Source organism: Chinchilla lanigera, unplaced genomic scaffold (assembly GCF_000276665.1).
Source record: "Chinchilla lanigera isolate Chin_1 unplaced genomic scaffold, ChiLan1.0 scaffold00036, whole genome shotgun sequence".
Lineage (NCBI taxonomy): Eukaryota > Metazoa > Chordata > Mammalia > Rodentia > Chinchillidae > Chinchilla > Chinchilla lanigera.
In genome coordinates this window covers 14,611,815-14,631,083 of record NW_004955437.1, presented here as the reverse complement: position 1 = coordinate 14,631,083, position 19,269 = coordinate 14,611,815, and the positions used below count along the sequence as shown (strand labels likewise).

General features: G+C 51.2%; 1 protein-coding gene and 1 pseudogene across 2 annotated transcripts in view; one reads left to right on the top strand and one right to left on the bottom strand.

Annotated features, from left to right (window-relative positions):
- Positions 1–2,315: 2,315 nt before the first annotated feature.
- The window catches only part of Dlg5 (discs, large homolog 5 (Drosophila)), a gene marked incomplete at its 5' end in the record, with an annotated part of 118,281 nt that continues 101,327 nt past the window's right edge, over positions 2,316–19,269 (bottom strand). For both annotated transcript variants that reach the window (XM_005389900.2, XM_005389902.2), the window contains 6 exon segments: positions 2,316–3,994; positions 5,089–5,198; positions 5,592–5,701; positions 6,290–6,417; positions 6,642–6,785; positions 18,342–18,538. In XM_005389900.2, coding sequence (XP_005389957.2) covers positions 3,891–3,994; positions 5,089–5,198; positions 5,592–5,701; positions 6,290–6,417; positions 6,642–6,785; positions 18,342–18,538 — 793 coding nt within the window.
- LOC102003484 lies at positions 12,285–18,191 on the top strand (annotated as a pseudogene).

Sequence of the window (19,269 nt, the reverse complement as noted above, 5' to 3'; positions counted from 1 at the left end):
GAAGGGGATCCTCTAAGTCTCCTGAGAGAATGGGTGTGTTTTTTAGGGAGACCACTTGTTTGAGTGGGCTGCAGCGGCAACCAGAGGAAAGGGGTCCCCTCAACCAAGGGAGCGGGGCAAATTATTAGCTGCAACCATGAATCCACATAAGGAAACTGATTTGGGTGTCTGGGATCTCCTGCAACAACCTGCCAAACCTTTGGGACCATATGCGGATACTACTTGGTCCTCCCTGTAAGCCCTCCTCAGACAGAGAGCTGGGCCCTGGGCCAGCACAGCACAGGACAGGAAATGTTCTGCCTGTTCCGCCGGCGCAAGCTCAGGAGGAGTTCAACGCTCCGGCTGGTCAAGCTCCCCGCATCCGTAGGGGAGGTAATCTGCCCCAGGTGGTTGTGTCCGATCCTAATGTTCCTGGTCAGGGAACCCAATGAAGGGGACTAGTGTCCACCCAAGAACCCTGAATAGGGTCTGGCTTTTACTTTTATACTGTTATTTTATGGGGCAACCTCGTGTTGGTGAGCTGTTGTCAGGCGTGGTTATAGAAGCAGGAGTGACACAGCGGTTGGGGGGTGAACAGTGGGAAAGGGAGAGCAGAGAGTTCTGCCAGAACTTTCCAAGTCTGTTATGCTCTGCTGACATTACGCTCTAGCTGAGCCCATGCATGGCCAAGCTCAGAACCATCCATTTCCTCAGGGAGCTCAGCTGTACAGTGCACTCTTGGTTGCCCAATTTTACCTCAGGAGGTGGTTTTCTCTCTGTTTCTTTCTATCCTTGACATGGGTGAACATGTCAGGGCTCACCAGAGGAACAGACTTGATATATATATGGATTTACAAGGTATGCTTATAATGGCTGCCCGCACAGTCAAGTGTGGAAGAATGCAAAAGGACCATCTGCACACTGGAGAGCTGAGGTACCAGTCAAGAGCCGCAGGCCTGGAGCCCACTGCAGCCGACGGGTCTGTGCTGGAAGGCTGAAGGGTCTGCCCTGGGAGGCTGGAGAGAGACATCCAAAGGTGATGGTGAAGACTGGAGCTCCCCTGAAGGAGCAGTAACAAGACTTCCTTCTTCTTTCCTTTTTTATTCCATCCAGGCTACAACCCTACTGGCTGGTGCCACCCACACCCAGGACGGGTCTTCCTTCTTCAGTAAGTCAACGCACCCAGAGCTTCGCTAAAGCAAGCATCCAGGCAACTTATTCAAGTTGACACCACAATTAACTATGACAGTGACCCCCATGGGCCTCTGTCCCATCAATCTCAGTGTGTGATCTCAGGGGCCTAACTGACCTCTGTGTTAAAAAGACATACAGTTGTCTGTCTTGTAATTATAAAACAAAGTCGAGTTGCCTGTGGAAAATTTGGCAAATGCAGGAAAGTCCAAAGAAGAAACTAAAGTCCTAATATCAGAAGTTGGAACTGTTAAGTTCTGGCATTGTAACTGGATGCTTAAAGAGACATTGCTCCTAAAGCCAAGACGCACTGCCTCCATTTGCCAGGTAAGTGACTTAAAACCTGCGGAGTAGCCTCAGCCCCGAGGATACCACAAGGGTGGGGCTTTCCGGGAAGCGTGGGCGGGTGCTCTGGCTGTGCACACCATCCCGCCCCAACCGCCAGGGTCCTGCACACCTCTGCGGCACACTGAGTGCTGCCTCACCCGCCATGGGCCCATGAGGGAACCTGATGCAGCAGGAAAGGCTGAGGGAAGCCCCAACACCGAGTCTGCCCCTGGCCACCACATTAGCACAGAGCTGTGGCAGAACACCATGCCCCTGAGCCCTCTGAGCAGAGGCAGAGATGACGGGGCTTCCTGCGGCTACAGGCCACACCTCCCAACTCTCCCCAGCCATCCCCCACCCCAACTCAGTCTTCCAGCCCTAGCAGGCTGCTCCTAGGGCCCTGCAGGACTGAGTGATGTCATACCAGGAGGCATGCTCTGAGGTCTCAAAACACAGTAGCAAGCCAGGTGGGTCCTTTGCACCAGAGGCCTTAGCCAAGGCCCTGCATGGGGACATGTGGGGTGGGGGTGGGGGTCCCTCAATGCTCAGTCCACCCCTCTTAGCATTTCCTTCTCAGCCCAGTGGGCCACTCAGCCTCAACCACCACCCCATACAACACTGGACAGCTGACAGAGGGCAGAAGGGAGTCAGAGGTGGACATAGCTGGGAACAGACTTCTGATCATCAGCAGGGCAGGAAAGAAGCTTGCCCACAGGCCAATCGAGCCACATGCTGCTGCTGCTGCTGCTGCTGCTGCTGCTACAGAGAAGCTGCACCTTTCCCGCACAGGGACAAAGAAAAGTCAAGGGCCTGAGAAATTACAGAAATTGACCTTTATTTGTTGTACTAAAGTCTTTAACTTCTGATACAAAGTAACAATTTAGTACAGAACACCCCGGGCTGTCAGATCCGTACCGCCCGCCCGCATCCCCGTTCAGCCCACCCCGGGGTGCACAGGCACAGCTGGAGAGCACTCGGCAGCCTCTCGCAGCTGGCTGAGCTAGAAAACTTGTACCTGTAAAACAGAGGACAGCATTGAGGACTGAAACTTGTCTCTTTTTTTGAACAGCTGTGCAAGAAAATATATCCCTTTTTAAAAAAATGTCAGTAATGGCTAAACTACAATCTAGTGTCTAAAATTACAAAGAATAAAATGAAATCAAAGATTTCTTGCTAGTAAAATGAAACGTTAGGAACAGTATTAAAATATAGGTCCTACCCCAGTGACGCACGGAGCCTGGTACAGTACCTATTAACAGGACACAGTTGAAGGGGGAACCACATCAGATCTTTGGCCAGACATATCTGGCACCCGAAGTGCAAACAGAAAAAAAAGAGAAGAAAGAGAAAAACAGAAGAAACCCAACACAGGCTGAGGACATCCTCATCGGGTCAGGTTCACGCCACGAGCATTGTAACAAAGATCAACAAGATATCCCGGGTTTGCTTTTTAGACTCTCAATAGCGACAACACTAACCATGATGCTTGTCCTAAAAATGCTCAAAGTCTGAAACATGACTGTTTTCCTGTCAGAAACAATGGATGTACCTGCCATGCTGTACCAAGGGTAAGGATCGCCCTGCCAACAGCACCAAGGAAGGCTGCCGGGACTCCCAGGACCCAGGGGTAGCCAGGGACACCCATCTGCCTGGATCCCACGATGTCACTGAGCACCCACAAAGCCCTGGTGGACCAGACACCAGACAGATGCTTGACTATGAATGCAGCTGGAGAAGAAATGAGAGGCCACGGGAGGCAGGAGGGCAAGGCCGAGGGGCAAAGCTGTGAGAACCAAAGCTGCCCTCTTCGGTGGGCGCAGGAGGGAAACACTGCCACCAGCGCGTCGGCCTCACCAAGGCACTGGCTCTGCCACCACCAGCGGTCTGAGCACCTGCGGCGGCGAGGTCCTTCCAGGAGAGGTGCCACCGAGGAGCGGAGAGTCTATCCAAGCTCTGGTCCCACCGACAAGAACTTTCTGAAGCAAGGCACCCCCCACGGGGTCCCAGGGTCATTTTGCTGAAGACAGGAATAGAAGCAACACCAAAGAAAACAGGGTGACGGGGGGCACGGGCTGGGCCCCGACAACATGGAGCCGTTCAAGTAAACATAAACAACCAAATACTTAGAAAAGGCTTGTAAACTTGTGATCTGAAGGCTTTCTGTGCAGCATCTGACTGGCTGGCTACAGGAAGGTGGGTGTTGGACCCCTCCATCAAGTTTTGTGTTTTGCTTTGTTTTGTCTCAAAGTACAGGTATGAGGAGCAGTGTGCTGGCCTGGCAGTCTTGTCACCAAGGAGGTGCATCCGTAGCCCCAGCTCCAGACCTTTCCTCCTGTGCGTCCTGTGTTCAGATTCCAGAAGAGCGAGCCAGGCTCCCCACCTGCAGGCTCCTCCTAGATCGGACTGGCCGGGATCCACAGGGCTTTGCTCTGTTCTTGATTGACGATTGACAAGATCTGGGTGCACATGCTCGACAGGGGTCCTCCCTGGATGACCGCTGTGAAAGAGCCCCCCAAACACACACACACACTGTCAATTCCAAAGACGCCCCCAGTGTGAGGTGAATAAATACAGCTTGCACTCTGCTGTCTCCATGTCTGCTCTGAGCTTCTCAGCACTCTGCCCTCTCCCAGCCAACTCTCTTCTGTCCGTGGGAAACTGGGCCAGAAGAGAGGCAAACTGCCCCTGGGGAGTTGGTCCCTCCCTGGTAACCTGCCGCAATGGCTCCCTGGCCAGGCTGGCCAGGCTGTGACAGCAGATCCCACAGGAAGCAAAGGGATCTAAGGAGCCTGGCGCCCAAGGTCTGAGAATGGTGCCAAGGGTCTGCAAACACTGGCTCGGGCTACACCAAGTGTGCTGGGCAGAACGAAAGACCCCTGCTCCTGCAACAAGGTGCATTCAGAAAGCTACAGTGTCTACCAACTGCTTTGGAAATGGGAGGGTGTAATTTTATGTCTGGTAACTCTATAAGCGATCAGTTCTTAAATTTCACTTTTCTAGGCAGTTAATGGTTTTGGCTAAAATCGTGGGCTGAGCAAATTGGAAATGACCACACACATGGGACCAAGCTGGGTCCCTGAGACCAGCTGCCCACAGGAAGCACTGCACTAGGTCACAACAGCTTGCAGAATGGGCCTCAAATCCCTGTCCTCTCATCTGTGACAGTGCCAACCCCCTACAGTTGACTATGCCCAAGAGGCTGGAAGCCAGAGGGTAGAGCAGCACCAGCGGGCTGGAGCCAGGCTGCGGAGGGTTTGCTTTATTCTGCAGCACAGAAATGACCAGGGTGCAGCTGTTCTTCCCTAATTGTACAGCAAAACCAGCCTGCCTGGAGGGTGTGGGGATGGACACCTGCACTGCCAGTCCACTGGGGCCTCTCCAGTGCCCACCATGTCAGGGGACACTGCACTGGGCACTGCACTGGGGCAGACAGGCCAGACCATGACTTGAGGTGAGTCTGTGGAAGACCTGACGCTGGCCTGGCTAACAGCATGTCACCTGTAATGCAAGATGGGCTGCCACCTGCTCTAGGCCAGTGTCCGTGGAAGCCCCTACACCCCCTTCCCCTACCCCTACTCAGCCCGTACCTACCTGTGAAGTACTTGCTATACTCCTGCTCGATCTTCTGAGCTGTCTCGAACTGCTCTTTGGAATGTCTCTGTGTCACCTTGTCCCTCAGGTAGACGGGGTCTCTCTGCTCCCTGTTGGGACATCGGGGAACCAGGCTGAGCCTCGCACCTCCCCCATGTATCCTTCCCCCATGAAGAACAGCCTCCAGGCTCCGTGCTGAGTTCCAGGAGCCCAGCGTGGACGCAGAGAGCAGATGTCACTGGCCCCAGTGACACAGTTGAGACAAACGGGCCTAGGCCCCTTCACAGAGCACACTGAGCGGAAGAGGCCAGCCAAAGGGGGCGCAGGAGCCATGGAGGCACGCAAGCGGTAAGGGGGTGCAGGCAAGGGGCACCATGCAGGCAACTACTATCTCTGAAGACAGGTCGGGGATGAAGGAGAAGGATCATCTTTCCCAGCCACATCGCCTATTAAGAGATGACACGACCCTCCGCTCATTCCACCCCACAAGGCCCGGTACCCACTTGATCTGCTTGGCGCTCTTGTAGTGGATGAAGATGACAATGGGGTAGATGTGCATATAGTGCAGCCGCTCGATGGCGTGGGGGGCGATGTCCAGCAGACAGTGCCGGTTCTGGGGGAAGGGCAGGGCACAAGGTAAGTACTGGAGAGCAGGGGAGGGGGGCTTCTCTTCTACCTCCAGGTGACCCCTTTCCTTCCACAGCTCTGTCTCATGCACAGACACACAACCAGGTAGTAGAAGGAGTCCTTGGAGCCCATACTCCGGGATGCCCCACGATGCCCTGGGCTCCTGGGGTCTGCTTCACCAACACACCCTGCAGCTGTACCCCCATGTTGCTCGCAAATAGATCCCAGGACATCAAAAACATTAGGAGATGCACTTGGCCCCTCCGGGGCAGCAACCCAACAGAAGATTGCTCCTTGTCCCCAGGAACTGCAGCAGGTACATCCAAGGACCCCACCCCAGGATGCCCCAGTTTCAAAGCCCTCCTTAGGCCGCTCTCTGGAGGAAAAGGCAGTAGCTACCCAAGGTGTGGACATTGCCTACACCTTTGCCAGGGGACCCATTGGCTGCTTATGAAGTGGGAAGGCACAGGACAAGGACAGCCGGCCTGGAAGTGGGTGACCTGGCCCTGTTGAGCTCACTGAAAGCAGAGAACCATGGCATAGGGCCCAACCTGCGGGCTAAAGCCACGAGCACCTTTTCTGTGATCTCCTTTATCGAAGCTACTGTGGTCACGTCGAAATGGCCACTCCTCCGCTTGTAGTCCACAAATAGGCAGTCCTTGACACCCCGCTCAATGGCCTGCTGGGAGGCCTTCATCACCTCTGCAAGACACAGAGCCAGCATCACCAGAGGCAGGCGGCCATCAGAGCTCCAGGAACACCCGCTCTCCAGGAGACAGGAATGGAGGCCCCAGGCAGGTTGGACCCGCATCAGCCGGGCTCTGTGACACCCTGCCATCTGCCCTGATGCCACCCACCGTTAGTGGCCAGGGAGCCAGGTGCACAGGGACAGGCACAAGCCAGTGGGCACAGGGGATGCTCCTTACCAAGCGGGCATCTGCAGAACTTGCCAGGTGCTTCGTTCACCAACATCTCCTTCACCACGTCCAGTAGGGGCCCCAGGATCAGGACAGGCCTCAGTGACGTGCAGTCCACCTTCTGGACCCGCTGATAGGCCAGGCTCACTGAGTCTGAGGGAGAAAGCGCAGCAATGTCACAGGCCCAGCCTGGGTACCCATGATCTTACTTACCCCTTCACCCCAAAAATCCAGAGCCAAGGAGGATGACGAGCTCTCCCCATTTGCCTGGGATCCCAACAGTTTACCACCAAAATTCCCACATTTCGGGCATACCAGGGCGAGTCACTCACGGAGCCCGGGGCAAGCACAGCCCCTTGCCCCTGAGCATCCTGAGGGCAGCTGGCACTGCCCAGTCTCCTCAGCACCTCTCCTGCGCCAGTCCTTTCCTGGGGCCCAGACCTGCTGTACCCACACCATCTCCCTTTTTCCTCCACTTGCTAGGAATGAGGCCTGCAAGGTGTGGCAGCCAGAGCCTCCCCTGCAGACAGGCATGGTCAGGTGCTACAGACGTGCCCAGGTGACGTCTGTGTGAGGTGAGGCCCATGGGCTGCAACAAGCTACGCTGGGAGCAGCTCTGACCATGCAGATGGGACAGCCCTTAGTCAGTGCAGAGCCATGAGACAGAAGGGACTCGGGTGCCCAGATGATGCCTGACTCAGTTGCCTGTCCCAGACTCCTGACTTGTTCATGGCGGAGAAATGAACTTCCTATCAGACTTTAGCCACTGCTGTTTGACCTTAGTCTAAGCAATCAAGCCAATATCCTAGCTGACACCTGTAGTCAACCTGCCCTCCCACCAAATGCACAGAAAAGTCCTTGCAGGAGAAAACGGGCTAAAAACCAGCAAGTAAAGTCTCCGTGCTGGCTGGCACCAGAAATGCTCCCTGCCACTCAAAAGCTCACACACTCACTGGGGCCACAGGCCAGCAGCAGCAGCAGACGCTCAGGTACCAGAGCAGCCAGGAGCTGCCTGACAATTCCAGGCAAAAGAATAGGACAGTCTAAGGGGGCAGGTGAGCCCCAAAGGGGGAGAAGGGGGATGAAGAGACCCAGGCAGGCCCCTAGAGGGCGCAGGAGAGCCTACTGAGGGAGGACATGAAGGTGACAGGGGGCAGAGCTGAGGTATGAAAATCCCGGAACTAGAAGGATCTGCACACCTCTCCGGGGCAAGCTGGGAGAGGAGGCACAGGGACCTGAGGTGTGCACACTGTGACAGGTACAGCAACCTCGGGCAGAACCAGGCAAGAAGCAAGCGAACAAAGTCTCCCCTTTCCTCGCCACCGCACCCCTTTGTGTGTCTTTCAAGGCATGGTTATCCATGTACCACACCTGGCTTTCTAGACAGTGCTTCTGGACCTGTGGACCAGTTGATCTGTTGTTTAAAAAAAGCGGGAAGGCATGAGGTGTTTATTCACCCCCCTTGGAAGTCACAAGGCTCCCTGTGTTTCTTCTTTCCTGTGTGTGTGTGTATGTGTGTGTGTGTGTGTGTGTACGCGCGCGCGTGTGTGTGTGTGTGTGTGTGTGTGTGTGTGTGTGTGTGTAAAATTTTATTTCTGTAGTACTGGGAATTGAACCCTGGGCCTTCGTACTGGGCTACATCCCCGGCAACATCCCCCCTTGTCTCCTTTTTTGAGTCTTGAAATATGGTCTCATGAAGTTGTTAAGTTGCCCAGACTAGGCTTGAACTTGAGATCCTCCTTCCTCAGACACCCAGAGTGCTGGATTACAGCGTGCATCACCACGCACAGCTTCATTTTCTCTTTCAAAACTTAGAGCCTCACCTGGTGTGGTAATCCCAGGGTGCTACACCTCATGCCTTCCCGCTTTTTTTAAACAACAGATCACGCCTGTAATCCCAGCACTTGGGAGGCTGAGGCAGAAGGATTGTTGTGAGTTCAACCAGCCTGGGCTACATAAGTGAGCTCAAGACCACCCTGAACTGCATAGCAAGACCCTCTCTCAAAAAGAGCAAAAAAAAAAACTTAGAGCCTCATGCACGAAGCTTACACTCCTGATATCTGTTCCCGATCGATCCCCACCCTGCTGGCTTCCTGAGAGGTAACCACTATTGTGAACTGGAAGTTAGTTATGTCCTTCCACGCCTGAGCTATCTTTAGAACTTGGTTTCTATATGCTCAGAAGAAACTAGAAGGCAGGCCGCAGGTGCCCACTCCGGGAGACCGCGTGGCTGGGGAGCGCGGGCCCTTTGGGGCCCGGTGTGACTGGGGCGCAAGGGCCCTTTGGGGCCCAGCACACCCGGCTGCGCAGGCGCCCGGGGAAGCAGGCAGCAGGCACCTGGGAAGAGGTGTGGAGATGTGTGCCGGCCCTCTGGCCAGCCGCTGGCCCAGAAACACCATGCCATAGAGAAGCACTGACACAATAGGCCTGCCCAGAGATGTGCATGAACCATCCCCACATAGAGAAACCTCTGGGAAAACATGCCACACAGCGGGTTGCTCTTGGCCCTGCCCTTGAGAGCCAGAAAGGTCCAGAGTCAGCGGAGGAGCAGCTGAAGAACAAGGACTTGGTGAACACGAGAGTACCGACCCCCAACAACTCAGAGGTCGAGCTGACTGGGGATGCGGGAACCATTCGGGAGCTGGAAACCAGCAGGACTTTGTGCAATGCCTGGGGAGATGCCCTGGAGGCCATTCTTCCTCTAACTGTGCAGGCTGCGGTGGAGGAGCGAATGGAACTCCCGAGAGGTCTGCACTGAGACTTCATGGATTACAGGGGTGCCCAATATTCAGATTTTGAAGAACTGCCTTCATGGAGAAGGTACGTGTCTAGGTTACCTGCCTGGGACACTTTGCACCTGATGGTGCTGAGACTGACTAGGGGGCTGAGGACTTCATCCACATGTTCCTGCCACCTGTACTGACGGTTGGGGAGAGGACACTTAGTGGTTGTGGGATCCCAATGCACTGGGAGGTTGGAGAAAACACCCCTCTGCTTTGTTAAACAAGAGACATTGATAAAGCATACTTCCCTGGATCCCAGGTCAGTAGAGGGACAAACTGTTCTTAAAGATAAGTTTATTACTCAGTCAGCCCCAAATAGTAGAAAAAAGCTACAAAAAATGGCTTTTGCCCCAGATAGCTCACTTGAGATGTTAGTAAAAATTGCCTCCTTAGTTTTTTATAGCCATGAGGAGGAGGAGGCCAAGGAGAGAAAACAAAGAGACAAAGAAAAAACAGCTGCCTTTGTTGCAGCACTAAGAGAAACAGACCTTAAGTCTGATTCTCAGGGGCCCAAGAACTCGTCAACTACATTCATCTGCTACCGCTGTCAAAAGCCAGGCCACCTCAAGAGGGACTGCCCTAAGAAGCCACCTGGGCCATGCCCTGACTGTAAAGGTGACCACTAGAGGTTGGACTGCCCTCTGAAGCGAAGGCCCCAGAGCAGAGACCCCCTCCTACCAGCTGGTCCAACAGGAATGAAGGGGTCCAGGGCATACTCTGCCTTCTCCCTCTGGCCAGACCATTATCTCTAAGGAGGAGCCCCGAGTAATCATGACTATAGAGGAAAAAGTAAATAGCCTGTTGCTGGACACTCGTGCTAGTCTCTCCGTCCTTCTTTTCAATCCTTGCCTTCCTTCCAGCCGTTACACCTCAGTGAAGAGTCACTGATGGGGAGGTAATCTGCTATTTTTCACAACCTTTGGGCTGTAACTACTTGTTAGATCTTTCTTGCTTATCTTTGTTTTCCTGAGAAACCACTTTGAAGATACCAACGTGTATTACAGCAGCTATTGATAATTTCCTACCAATCTGTCCGTAACTCTGTAATGTTTTTATTGTTCCTATTGTTTCGTAAAGGGATGTATGTTTATTACTATGTGTTTTCAACAACAACCATTGAGAATAGTCAATGATTACTTAATTGATCACTCATGTATAGCTCTATTTGTTTTCCCTAGAAACCACTTTTTTTTTTGTTTTGGTTTTTCTCCGGTACTGGGAACCGAACTCACGACCTTGCGCTTGCCAGGCAGGCACTTTGCCACTGAGCTAAATCCCCAGGCCCCCTAGAAACCACTTTGAAAAAACCAAAGTACAGTACAACAACCATTGATAATTTCCTACCTCTTTTGTCTATAACTCACTATTATTTGTCTATTTGTTTTCCTGAGAAACTATCTTGAAGATACCAATAGGTAAAATAACAACCATTGATAATGTCCTACCACTTTGTCTGTAATTTGGTAAATCCCCCTATTACTATGTTATCCTTCTTTTACTCTTTTACATAAATTTAAAAAAAAAAAAAAAGAAGAAGAAACTAGAAATTACACTGTGTGTGTGTGTCTGTCCAACACAAATGACACAAACTTGGGAATGCGCTGCAATTTCCTCTGCTCTTGGCTGTCTGCCAAATGCCTCCAATTGCTTCCTGCTGTAGTCTTCTGCTCCTGGGGAGACCTGTGCAGGACACCCACACACAGGCAGAGGGCTGCTGCCGAGAGGGGGGCCCCAGGCAGGGTTTTTGAAACTCCCCAAAGCACATGGGACCAAGTGGAGTTGGGACAGTCAGGACCCGAGCAGCCCCAATGCCAGGGGTCAGAGCGGGGCAAAGCATTAGCAGGCCTGACCTACAGGTTTTCCCTGCAGCCATTTGTCAAATTCCTAAGCTGTGAGGAGCAAGAGGCTGAGTGCCTAAGAAAGTCACTAAAACACAGAGCAGAGTGTTCTGCAGCCTCCTGTGCCCAGGAAAAAATCTGGGGTGCAGGCACCAGGCACTTTCAGCTGGGACCCCGGGGCCACCCCGAGGACCAGGGTGAGCCACCAGCTGCACAAAGCTGCAGGCCTGGCTGCGGTCAGCTCAGCTTCGGCCTGGCCCCGGGTAGCCTACCACCACTGCCAGCTCCAGAGGACAGGGCCAGCCCTCTCTGAAGGACAGTGACATCATTCAGAGCCTTGACATTTCAGTCAACAACTTCCAGCATCCCCAGCAGCAAAAACAAGAAAAGCAAAGATGACAGAAAGAGATGATCAGACCTGACAGTGACCACACGCAATCTTTACAAATGCATTGAAGTAAACAGATGGAGAATTAAGGTCTGTTAAAAGGAATCCAACTGAAACTCTCAAACCATAATGCAGTTTCTGAAATTACAAATGAAGTGGAGAGGAGAGGAGAGCGAAAGAACAAACAGGGAAAAGGGCACCGGAGAACATCCAGGTTGAGAGATGGAAAATACGAGGAAGCCGTGTGGGAGACATATGACATCAGTGCACTGGTTGAAGAACTCAGGTGCAAGAGAAGCAAGCAGAGCACAGAGGCAGATCTGAGGAAATGACGGCCAAGGGTTTCTTAAAGCCTCAAGCTTCCGATTTCACACGTGCTGAGAGCCACCCAAGCCAGATGAACACCAAGAGGACCGCATCCAGGTTACAGGACTCAGCCTGACTTCTGAGGTTCCCAGCGATGCTAAAACAGTGTGTGTGTGTGGGGGGGGGTCAAGCCTGTCTCAGTCCCCCACCAACCATATCACTTCTAAATCGCCAGAACCTGTGACTGTCACAGAGGAGGGGATCGCCCTGGGGCATCTTGGGGTCCCTAAATGCAACCCCATGTGCACTGAGGGGTAGATGGAATCCTGAGACAAGCATGCACGGAGGAGCAGGTGATGTGAACACAGAGGTTTCAGGGGCTCCAGTCTGTTCTCCTTGGAGCTTCTCGCCCTAGAGACACCGGGATGCCAGCCCGGGGGTGCTATTTTGAGTTTCTGGCCTCCAGAAAAGAACAAGAGAATAAAAGGGCACTGTTTTAAGCTACAGAGTTTGTGGCAATTTATATGGACGCCTCAGCAAACTAATACATTGTGAGAGCCAGAGAGATTTTTTAAATACTTAAATAAAAAAGAGGAGGTGGGCATGATGGAATAGACCTGTAATCACAGCACTCTGGGAGGCTGAAGCAGGCAGACTGCAAGTTCAAGCCTAGCATCACCTCTGTAGTAACGTAGTGAGAGCCCGTCTCATAACAAAAAATACAAAAGGCTGGGGTGGGTAGCTCACTGCCAAGGGTCTGGGTTCAATTCCCAGTATTGGGGACAAGAGGTAAGTAGGTTCTACATTCATGGATTCAATGAACTGCAGATCAAAAATACTTTGGGGGAAAAAACTTCCCCTATGCTAAACATGTACAGGAGTTTTTCTTGTCATTATACAGTCTAACAACTATTTACACAGAATTAGGTATGACAGCAATCCAGAGATAATTTAAAAGTGTACAGGAGGCCGCAGTGCATGCTGGGCAAGAGGAAGACCTCCAGAAGCTCCCAGCACAGCATGGATGTGTTTGCGGCCTATGCAAACAGGCACTTTGGAACTCGTCTCCCGAGCAGGTGGAACACAGAAACCGTGAACTGAAACAGCCTGCTGTAATCTGGAGCCTAGAAGGCAGGGAAGACAGTGCCATTTTCTGAGCAGCAGACTGCTGCAGTAAGACTGCCTTTCCCTCTCATTTGAATCGCCCTCCCATGGGAATCCCAGCGCTCCTACCCAGGATCCTACCTCCGCGGTTTCCTGTTTTTCCTCAGCCAGGGCCACCAGGGACCCCTGAGATTTCTGTACCGGTGAGCATTACAGCTCCTGCTCCAACTGTCTTAGTTCCCACTGTGTGTGGGTTGGAAACAAGAAAGAATCATCCAGGTTTAAAGAAAAATGATGAAAATCGTGGTCCTATAACTCCAGTTTTTGTTGGAGATATTTCTAAGAAAGCCTCAGACATGCTTATACAGTAGCTCTTAGCTAAATGTGGTTTGGTTTTGAGCAGGAAGACAGTACAAGGTGCTTCTGGAACACTGCAAGCCTTTGGATTCTGTGAGTTTAAGGAGCCTGAATCTACCCTCCGTGCACTGGGATTCTTACATGACCTGCAGATCGGGAAGAAGCTACTTGTCCAAGCTGATACCAAAACCAAGGCACAACCAGACGAATGGGTGCAGGAAATGGGAATGCCAGGCCCGAAACTGTCTCTAGTGCCGATGGAGAAGCTTTCAGTGCAGAGATAAAAAGAAGAGATCAGATGATTAAAGGGGCCGTGGAAGTTTTATTAAGAGAACACTCCAGTGAGCTAAATGCCCCCGCACAGGAGTCCGACTCTCATCCTGGAAGAAGAAAAGGGAAAAGAAGGAGGACCCTTTCTGCAGACATTCAGTGCCCCACTGATCCCTGATCCGCTCATCGCCAAGGAGGATATAAATCCGCAGAACTGGAAGACAAAAGAGACCCGATCTCTCGGGAGCTCGGCAAATTCACAGCCATACACAACAAACTGGAAGAAGAGAAAGACAAAAGGAAAAAGAAAGGAACCTGAAAGAGAACGGAGGGAAAGGCGAGAACAGGAATGAGAAAGGGAGAGAGACTGGGAGCAGGATCGAGGACGGGATAGGGATGGAGGCGGACAAAGGAGAGAAGTCGGGACCAAGGTCAAGAGAGAGACTGGGCCTGGGATGGAGAGAGGCGCTCAGACTGAAATACGATCAGAGTTGATCAAGAGAAAAGAGCAGAGGCCATGAAAGGGGACGGGAACAGGAACGGGAAAGGGGGGGAGATAGAGAGAGAGAGAGAGAGAGAGCAAGAAAAGGAACGTGAAGGAGAACGTGCGCGTGAGAGGAAACGGGAACAGGGAGGACAGAAAGGCAAGAAACGAGACCCAGAAGAAAGTAAAGAAGATGCACACAAACAACAAAGCTCCGAGAGAAAAAAACCGCTTATCGAGAACGACTTAAAAACTGGAAACTCAGAGAATGAAAACAAATCCGGGAAAATGAGAGAGGCTGAACGAGCAGAAAGCAGAGAAATGGCTAAAAAGGCCAAAGGACTGAAAGGATTCTTGGGGGAAGACGACGACGACGACGACGACGACGACAACGACGACGACGACGACGGAGGCGGTCCCCAATACCACAGGGGGTCCAGTCAGAAAAGGCTGTGGGACGGGAAAAGGGAACGGAAGCAGATGGACGAGACGGGAGGAGAGAAAGCAAGGGCTGGGGGAAACCAGGCAGCGTCTCCTGGCCAGGGGCACCCGGACCTGGACGCAGAGCTCTAGAGGACAGAACAAGAGGCTGAGGGCGCAGACAACCACAAGGAGAGCAAGGGCCAGAATCAGAGGAAAAAAGAAGAAAAGGGAGAAAAAGAACAAGAACCTACGGAAGAAGAGGAGCCTCCGCAAAAGCCCTGTCTGAAACCCATTCCGAGGCCCATCAGCCCAGCCCCATGCGTTTCCTCTGCCAGTGGCCACGCAACCCCGACTCCCGGGCACGAGTGTCGCCGTGCTGTTACCATTATTCCTCAGGAAAGCTCACCAGACCCACGGCCACCTGATGCACACAGGCCAGAGACAGGATTAAGTCTCAAACTAGGCGCCTCTAATCGTCCCGGCCAGCCTACCTCTGTGAAAAGGAAGAAGCTACCCGCAGAGCGCCTTTAATAAATCTCAGGGTGGAGGCAGCGCTGAGGAAGAGGAAACTGGCTCCACTGGGTCAGGGCGAAGATGACAAAGATGCTGCCAAAGGCGCTGTGAACACTGCAGCAAAGCGCAAACGTATAAAGCATCTCACTGACAAAATCCTGACAGCCAGACCTGAGCTCTTCGCTCATCTTCTGGCCTGGCCCACTGTGGATCCTGTCCCGATGGAACAATGAATTAATTAGACCGTGGATTCATAAGCAAATCACAGACTACGTCGGTGAGGGAGAAGCTACACTAGTTGATCTTGTTTGTTCGAAGGTCATGGCTCATAGTTTACCTCAGAGCATTTTAGATGATGTTGCCATGGTACTTGGCGCAGAAACAGAAGTTCTTATAGTAAGAAGGTGGAGATTGTTGACATACAAAACAGAAGCCAAGAAAATTAGTAAAACTATTTTTACACGGAGGTTTCCATTTCAAATATCTTATTTCTCATCTTCTAAAGGACTCTGAATTTTTCTTTGGCTTCAAAGACTTTGTGAGATCTGTAATTTTTTTTAATACCGAAAATATGAGTTTTAGCCAGGCATGGTGTATGCACCTATAATCCCAACACTCCCCCCAAAGAAAACAACAAAGAAAGTGTACAGGAGGATGTGTGCAGATTATAGGCAAATACTGTGCCATTTTATAGGAAGGACTTGAGTATCTGCAGTGTGGTATCCGGGGGGTGCTGGAAGCCACCCTCCTAGGATCCAAGGGAAGACTACAAAGGCCAGTGTGAAGTTCTTAACCCAGTGAGTGAGTATCTCCAAAGACAATGGTATCAACAGACCTGAATTACAAGAAATACTGAAGGGACTGCTCAGGAGGAAGAAAACAAAACCAGAAGAGAAGTGCAGAAAGGAGTGAAGAGCAACAGGAAGGGTAAAAGGAAAGGAAGAGCTGGTGCACAAACTATAACATTGTCCTGGGCTTCAAATACAGGCGCAGTTAAAACGGTAGTTGTAAGTTGGGAAGGCGGTAAATGGGGGTAGAGGGGTCCAGTGTTTTAGAACTGTTAGGGAAGCAGTCAAAACAATGACGTATGTTAGTGATAATCAAAGGCATATGTTGGGGAACAAATGAAACCTCTGAGGGAATCCAGCTTTAAAAATAAGTGAAAATAGGGCTGGGGAGATGGGTCAGGGGCACAAGTACCTGCCTGGCAAGTGCAAGGTTCTAAGTTCAATTCCCGGTACCAGAATAAATAAATAAATAAATAAAATAAAAATAATTGAAAATTAATGGGTTGGGAAGAGTAGAAATAATTGATTACCCCAAAGAAAAGCTGAAGAGGAGAGACAGAATATAAAACAGGGAGGACAAATAAAAAACAAATAGTAAGATGGTAAATGTGGGTTACATTCAAGGAACAGATTAAACACTGATTTCACAATACAGAGTGTCGTGGGTAGGTTCAGCATATGCAAACTCCTTGCACTGTTCACATATCTAAAAATGTGTATGCAGCCAGGCGTGGCTGTGCACACCCATAATCCCAGCACTCAGGAGGCTAAGGCAGAAGGATCAGTGTGAGGGCAGCCTGAGCTACGCAGTGCGTTTGAGATCAGCCTAAACTACACAGCAAGACCCTGTCTCAAAAAGCCAAACACAGATAAATATATAAAAAATAAAAACATATGTGTACTTTCCTGTATGCATACTTTTATAAAAATTTATAAAAGACAGACTGCCACAGTGGATTAAAAAAAATCCACATGCTGCTAGTAAGACTCCATAAATACTAAAGTGCAGTGAAGTTTACAGGAAAAGAACCATACAAACAGCAACCAAAAGAAAACCAGTGTGGAAATAACACCATCACACAAAACAGACTTCCAGGCAGGAGTCACAGTTAGAGACCCAGGATGTTTCCTAATAAGAGTCGCTGGGAAGATGTGGCAATCTAAAAGGCACAGGCACTAGCAATGACTTCACAATAAACAGTGCAGAAACCCTGAAGAACTAAAAGAAGAATGGGAAAACAGCTACTTTTCAGAGACACAAACACATCCAAAGATGGTGTCTGTGAGAGGAAGGAGCCTGGAACACAAAGCAGAGGCTGTAAAAAAGGGGAAAAACAAAAAACAAAAACAAGAATTAAGACAGAAACCTTGCCTTGCCTAACGAGTCTGCAAACTTGTTCCACAAAGGGTAAGTTAGTAAAAAAAAAAAAAAGATGCAGATTGTGCCCTGTGCTTTACATATATATGTTAGACAAGCACCTTACCACTGAGCTACACCATAGTCCCTTTTAATTTGGGGACAGGGTCTTGCTAAGTTACCTGGGCTGGCCTCGAACTTGCAAGCCTCCTGCCTCAGCCTCTGGAGTAGCTGAGATTATAGGCATGCACCCGTCAAGCCTGATTAATATTTTAGGCACTGAAGACAAGAAGACAAAACTGAGCAAACTATAACCACCAAAAGGCTAATGGGCTGTTTTTCTATCTTATATTTAAAAATGGAAAACGCTGCTAGGCATGGTAGTACAGGCCTGTAATTCTAGCCACTTGGCGGGCTGAGGTAGGAGGCTCACAAGTTCAAGGCCAGCTTGGGCAACTTACTGAGACTCTGTCTCAAAATTTTACAAAATTAAAAAATAAAAAGGAGTAGGGATGCAGCTCAGCTTTCTTAGGTACAATCCCCAATACTGCCAAAAAATAAGTCAAACTCCACAGTTAGCTTGCAGGTTGTACAAAAATAGGTGGCAGGTCCAACTTGCTCCATGATCTATGGTGTACCTGTCCTATTGTAGTGGTGACAGTGGACCATAAACTGTGGTGTGGTCCGCTCAGCCACTAGGCCTATGGTCTCAATTTTAAATATAAAGGCAGAAAGAGGAGGCCAGCAGCCCTACCTTCTGCTGCCCACTGCCCCTATATCCTGCCCACACAACAGGGGACATGCTTGTGGACAGTGGACGCATACAGGATCTTGGGAGTCGCATTCACAAGGGCCTCCTACAAATGCACCTCTTCCCCAAGGGCCATTGGCCATGCCCTCATCCTCAACTACAGCCCCAGCAATGCCCCAGCCAAAGCACACTTTTAGGCTGGGAGACTCTGAAGACAGCAAGTAGCACCACCCTACAGCCTAGATACCAACCTCCAGTCTGGTGCACGAAAGCCCAGGAACCCCTCATCTTGTTTAGACCCCAGCTGAGGAGCTTCAGCGACCTGGAGAAGTGGGCCTGGCACTTGCCTTCAAACAGTGGAATGGAGTCGTTGGAAAAGGTGTCCAAGGCGAGGAGGTCCTTCCCGTCTTTGGACCCGCTGCGTTTGTGCTTGTGTTTCCTGCGGAAGAAGGACCGGCGAGCAGCCGCCGACAGTGTCTTTGCAGCACCGCTGTCATCTTTCACCTCGGACATGCTGAGCCTCCTGGAGAACTCCTGGTCCATCCTGCAGTCACAGGGAGACAGTCCCAGGGAAGCCATGGGGACCACCCTGCCACACTCCCAGGGAGGACAGCAACGGCCACCCAGAAGCCAGGCTCCCACCGCGTCCCCTTGGGTTCCTGGCTGGTCCACCACAGCTTCAGGAAGCGCTCAGCTCAGCACAAAAGAAGCTGTGTGTGGTGACTTTACATGTCACCCTTCCTTCCATGGAAAGAAGAAAAGGCCATGCCTTGCAGGCGTCCACCTCACTGACACCCACAGCTGGTCACCTGCCAGCTCCACTCATGCACAAGTGGCTGCTGAGGGTCAGGGCTGGGGACAGTGAGGAGGAGGACGGGCAGGGCATGTGCTATGGTTTTGACACAGTTTGAGCCCCCCCCCCCCAGGTCTGTGTGTTGAAAGCTTGTCCCCCAAGGCAGTAGTGTTGAGGAACCTTTAAAAGGTATGACCTAGTGGGACATAGTTAGGGATTAATGGAGTTCCCATGGACCCCAGTGAGTTCCCATAAGAACAGGTTGTTGCAGAAAGAGCAAGCCCAACACCAGACACCCCATGCCCTGTGATCTCTCCTTTGTGCACTAGGTTCGCTCCTTCTGGGTCCCTAACATTGTGACACAGCCCAGACGGCTCCTCCCTATGATCTTATGTTTTTACCCTGCAGAACTGAGTTAAATAAGCTTCTTTTCTTTATAAATTACCCAGCCTCGGTGCTTTTGTTATAGCAACAGAAAATGG